General features: G+C 45.6%; 1 protein-coding gene across 1 annotated transcript in view; it reads right to left on the reverse strand.

The window, feature by feature from the left end:
• The window catches only part of Glb1 (galactosidase, beta 1), a 102,537-nt gene that overhangs the window by 13,777 nt on the left and 82,760 nt on the right, over positions 1-6,000 (reverse strand). The window contains 2 exon segments of the mRNA XM_013028493.1: positions 1,512-1,889; positions 4,826-5,077. Coding sequence (XP_012883947.1) covers positions 1,512-1,889; positions 4,826-5,077 — 630 coding nt within the window.

Raw genomic sequence — 6,000 nt, forward strand, 5'->3', positions numbered from 1 at the left:
CTCCTACTTCAACAACACTTAATATAAAGTCAAAACTTGAAAGTGGCCTTTTCTCTATCCACTTTCTATACTTGTCACTTCTCTCCAGCCACCTGGCCTCTGCAGATGTGGTTCCCTCTTCCCTGAATATACTTCTATCCCCTTCTTAAGCTAGCACACTTCCACTTGAGCTACACCTCTAGCCTTCCCTCCTCTTCTTATTAATTCCTAATCATCATTCATATCTCTGTTAAGAATCACTTTTCTAGGGAAGGTGTCTCTGTCGCTCTTGGCAAGGTCAAATGTCCCAATTATTATCAATCCAATGGTTAAATCTCTTGTTAACACTCATCATAGGCTTACCATTTTATTGGGATGACTATATGATTCAGGTCACCCTCTCTATTAGACCATAAGTTTTACAAGGGCAAGATCACATGTGGTTGTATTAATCATTGTCTCCCTAAGTACCTGACACAAACCTGAGCCACGGAGCAGCCGCAGTACAAGAATCTGTTGAAGGCCGGTACTGATGGCTCACACTTATAATCCTAGCTACTCAGAAGGCTGAGAACTGAGGATCAGGGTTCAAAGCCAGCATGAAAGTCTGTGAGACTCTTTATCTCCAATTAACTATCAGAAAACTGGAAGTAGCCGGGCTCTGGTGGCATGCCTACTGCTAGCTACTCAGGAGGCTGATATCTGAGGCTCACAGTTCAAAGCCAGCCTGGGCAGGAAAGTCCATGAGACTCTTATCTCCAATAAACTACCAGAAAACTGGAAGTGGCACTGTGGCTCAAGTGGTAGAGTGCTTGTCTTGAGCTGAAGAGCTGAGGGACAGTACTCAGGCTCAGAGTTTAAGCCCCATGACTGACAAAAAAAAAAAAGAAAACTGGAAGTAGAGCTGTAGCTCAAGTGGTAGAGTGCTAGCCTTGAGTAGAAAAGCTCAGGAACAGCACCCAGGCCCTGAGTTCAAGTCCCACTACTGACAAAAAAAATGTCGAATGACAATTTTTGTAAGGTCATGCAGGATGAAAACAGGATTTTCAGGGATAAAGGAAGGGGAGTCAATGTCTTCAAAGAATCAAGGGAGTGACTAGTAAGGGGAATGGACAGAATTGAGTTGGGCTTCATCTAGATTAAGACCAGACACTCAAGGATGTGTAGCTGAATGGAGGAGGGACACTGGGAGTGCTGAACAGAGCACAAAGTCACTGCTGGACCAGATTAACTTTTGAACTGGATTTTCTTGTGGATGAAGAAGTTCTCATAAGCAGTGCTTATGACAGGAAAGCTGTCATTCACCAGTGGATGGTATCAATGAAAATGGAGCTGAGGGGTTACCTCTAGGCCATCCCCAGAGTCCCTGAAGCCCTGCTACCATTCCATTCTTCAGGAATTGGTAATCAAACACAGAGAACCTCGGGCACCTCAAACAGAAGCACCCCATTAATGTCTCTTCTCAGTCCTTCTCAAACTAAAAATCTGATGCTTGAAGCCTAAATAGAAATCCTTCCCATGAAGGTACATACCTTGGTCCAGCCAGGAAACTGAATGTAGGTGTCCTGGGGCAAGTCTGGGATTCCCTGGGGAATGGAGAAGTTGCCCACATAAAAGGCCGGGAGTGTGTATGAAGATGAGCCGCTAGAAGCCTCTTTGGCAACATGGTGGCCAGATCTGTGGTGGCCAGCTCTGTGGTGGCCAGCTCTGTGGCGGCCAGCACCGTGGTGGACAGCAACACGGCGTCCAGCAACATGGCGTCCAGCATCATGGCGTCCAGCATTACGGCGGCTAGCATGATGGTTTCTCCAGACTGCTAGGCGGCTGTGCAGTGCATCCTCAGTGTCCAGTGGGAAAATGGTCCAGTTTGTGAGGATATTATCACCAAGGGTCAGGTTAGAGACTAAACCCTATGAAGAAGAAACAGCATCATGAGCTGGGGAGGGAAGGAAAAGGAAAATGCATGCTTCTGCATTCAGCACTGAATCCCTCGGAAAGCACACTGGGATTCAAAGCACCAACAAACTACACATACAAGCACCCCAGCTCTGGCTTGAGGCCCAAATCACATCTTGGGAAGAGGTGTATGCCTACACTGCAGCATGTCCCTCTTTGGGAGGCTGTAGTCAACACAAGAGTAGACGAGAAGCCCATGGAACTCTTGGCCTCACTTCACCAATCCTCTGTGTTTGCTAAAATAGAAGACAAATGGATCCGAGAAAAGGGAAGGCCTCTGCTTCTCACACAGAACCTGGAGCCAGTGTCGTCTTGGAGCCCCTGAGCTCAGGATGCTCAAACCTGAGTTCACCCAGCCACTGTGAAGTGAGAAACACTAGTTGAGAAGACTCTGAGGTCTATAAGAGGATATGAATGGTCATGACAATAGTGGTGAGCCTCAGAATTGGTGTGGAAATTACTCTATCTGTCCCAAGGGGCCAAGAGCTGGCAAGTCCCTGGCAACAGTTACCACACAGCAGCTTACACTCGGGACTATGTGAGAATACTGAGGCTTACCCTTAGCCTTGAGTTCTCATTCAGTTCAGTTGTTGACAACTGATGTGCTAGCACTTGAGCCACATTTCCAGCATGGAATTTGGCTGGTTATTTTGGAGATGGAACCTTACAGACTTTTCTGCCAAGGCTCAGTGTGAGCAGTTATCCACCAAATCTCAGCCTGCTAAGGAGCTAGGATTACAGATATACACCTCTGGCACCTGGATTCTAACTTCTTCTTCTTCTTTTCTCTTTGGTGTTTTGAGACAAGGTCTCAGTATGTATCTCAGGCTGGCCTGGAACTCATTCGGTAGCATAAGCTGGCCTGAAACTCACGATCCTTCTGCTTTTGCTTCCCCAAAGCTGGGTTTTACAGAATGTACCAATGGCACGTTCTTCACTTTTTTTTTCCAGTCCTGAGGCTTGAACTCAGGGCCTGGGCACTGTCCCCAAGCTTCTTTTTCTCAAGGCTGCCATACTACCACTTGAGCCACAGCACCACTTCCGTCTTTTTCTGTTTATGTGGTACGAGGAATGGAACCCAGGGCCTCATGCATGCTAGGCAAGCACTTTACCACTGAGCCACCTTCCCAGCCCACATTCTTGGCTTTTTATATGAGGAATTTCTCCATTCCCAATGAGATCCCAGATTTGTCTCAGGATACTTTCTGATACCAAGTTTCAACTGTCCATTTAGTGAGTGAGGTAAGTATATCACACTTAGTACTACAATATGCAGTTATGTGGCAGGCTTTTGGCTGGGTATTGGAGACTCAGAGACTACTCAACAGAGTCCAGTCTCTTGAGAGGTCAGTATGGCCTATGAGAGGCAGGCAGGGAAGACCTGATTATAGCTGAGCCCAAGGATGGTGAGAGACATTTATAATAGAGGCAAAGGCATCTACCGCATAGCCTTCGTGTGTAATTGGTTAGCCTCTGAGCTGCTCCCGAAAGGGTCAGGAATTAGTCCCTGTCCTGTTCTAGACCAGGGGTGCATTTGTTTCTTCGAAGAGCCTTCTTTCTTATAGACATCCTGTCTTTGTACCCTCCAGAAGCACCTTGTGGGGACACCCTGTAAGCTAAACAAAAATCTATGAGGCTAGAAATATTTGCTAGAACAACAGATTTTGACTAGACACCTGGGTACAGAATAAAAGGCAAGAATCAGTTCAGCAAGAAAAAAGGCTGTCCACAGTACTCAAGGGTCACAGATGTCCATGCAGCCGAGCTCTCCAGATGCTCAGCACGCTGGGTTGAAAAGGGAGTGTCTTTCATGAGCGAGGTGGGTTTTCAAAGCAGAGGAAGAGGAAGAACGTGGTGGAGAGGCTTCCGTTGCTTTCTGTGGGATGACCACACTCAAGCTCAAGGGAAGCATTCAACTGTTTATAAAGCTCCACTTTCTTATCATCTGCCAACGAAAGGAGCTCTTCAAAATAACTCATCATTTAGCTTGCAAAACAAATCAGGGAGGTTCACTCATCAAGCTTGGCAAATTGTGTGTGCTCTTAGAAACTGCCTCTCTCCTGTGACCAGGCGTGACTGTGATGATCATGTCACAGTATATACATATATCAAAACATTAAGTTGAGGGTGGGCACCAATGGCTCATGCCTGTAATCTTAGTTTACTCAGGAGGCTGAGATTTGAGGATCACGGTTCAAGGTGAGCTGGGGCAGAAAAGTCCCTGTGAGACTCTTATCTCCAATTCACCACTCAAAAACCAGAAGTAGCACTGTAGCTCAAAGTGGTAGAATGCTAATCTTGAGCAAAAAGAGCTCAGGGACAGTGCCCAGGCCCTGAGTTTAAGTCCCCAAGACTGACAAAAGACAAATGAAAACAAAAGAAAAACCATTAAGTTGTACTGCTTAAATATAAGACATATGGGCTGGGAAGGTGGCTCCGTGGTAGAGTGCTTGCCTTGCATGCATGAGGCCCTGGGATTGATTCCTTAGCACCACATAAGCAGAAAAAGCCAGAAGTGGCGCTGTGGCTCAAGTGGTAAGCTGAAGAGCTGAGGGCACCCAGGCCCAGAGTTCAGGCCTCACGACTGACAAAAAATAAAAAAATAAATAAAAAATATATAAGACATATTTCTGGGTGTCAATAGTTCACAATTGGAATCTTAAGCTACTCAGGAGACAGATCTGGAAAATCAAGTTTCAAAGCCAGCCCAGGCAGAAAATGTAAGAACAAACAAATATAAAGCCTATTAAAATTTGCTTCTATGTTAATGGGAGTGGAGGCAAAGAATGCATTATGAGTTTTCAAATCAATCTATAAAACTTTCTCCAATTATTCAGACATATGCCCAGGAACCCTTCAGCCTCAGTCCTACCAGTGTTGCTCAGCCTACCTTAAAATCGTTGATAGACTTGCCATAGTTTATGCGCCCCATGTTCTCTACCAGGATGTCCAATGTGGCTCCAGCTTTTCCCTTTATGAAAAGAAGGATCTTCTGGTTTCGCTCCAGGATTCCTTGAGGTACCTACGGGTTCAAGGTCAAATGAAAATAGAATGGAAGGTATGAGAAGGAGCCTGTGTAGTTAGTCTCACACATTTCCTGCTGTTGGGGGCTACTGCACTTGTAGGGAGTATGTTGATAACCCTTAGCTCAAGTTACTCTAAGGGGCCAAGTTTCCCCAATCAAGGTCTCCTAAACTGCAGAACTGCCAAACACAGCTCTGAGCAAAAAAAGGGCCAGGCTGAGTTCCTTGGAATATTGTGCTGATGAGCATCTGTTGTTGTTTTTTTTAGTAAAAGTAGTGCTGGGATTTGAATGCAAGGTCTTATTATACTTGCTAGACAGACCCTTTCCCACTGACAGCAAGCCCCCAACCTGAACATCACAGAAGAAACAAGAACTGAGGCAAAATTCCAGGGAAGCATTCCTATAGTGGAACTATTTCATGGCTGCACAGTACAAAAGTCAGTTGTGAAGACATAGCTTCTAAACAATGTGGAGAAATGAGACAAAAATCAGATAACTGAGATAAAATCAGAAAGTTAGGTGGGGTATTCTCACCTCAAAATGCTTGATATGATGCCTTAACCACAGAAATTACATAACAGAATGAAGGAAAACAACAGGCATTTTATCAGTTATATATTCCTAATTCTTTACAGGGAGTGTGTGTGTGTGTGTGTGTGTGTGTGCGCGTGCGTGCACACGCAAGCATGCGCATGCATGTGCGTGCTAGTAGTAGGGCTTGAACTCAGGGCCTTGTGCTCTAGCTTGGCTTTTTTACTCAAAGCTGGTACTCTAACAGGTGAGCTACACTTCTGGCTTTCTGCTGGTTAACTGGAGATAAGAATCTCTGGGATTTGTCTGTCTGGGCTGGCTTTGAATCTTGATCCTCAGACTTCAGCCTCTTGAGAAGCTAGAATTATGGGCATGAATCATGTGTACCTGGCTCTAAAGGTTACTTTTTTTTTTTGTCGGTTGTGGGGCTTGAACTCTGGGCCTGGGCGCTGTCCCTCAGCTCTTCAGCTCAAGGCGAGCACTCTACCACTTGAGCTACAGCGCCACTT

The sequence above is a fragment of the Dipodomys ordii genome, unplaced genomic scaffold (assembly GCF_000151885.1).
Source record: "Dipodomys ordii isolate 6190 unplaced genomic scaffold, Dord_2.0 Scaffold110, whole genome shotgun sequence".
NCBI classification, from domain to species: domain Eukaryota; kingdom Metazoa; phylum Chordata; class Mammalia; order Rodentia; family Heteromyidae; genus Dipodomys; species Dipodomys ordii.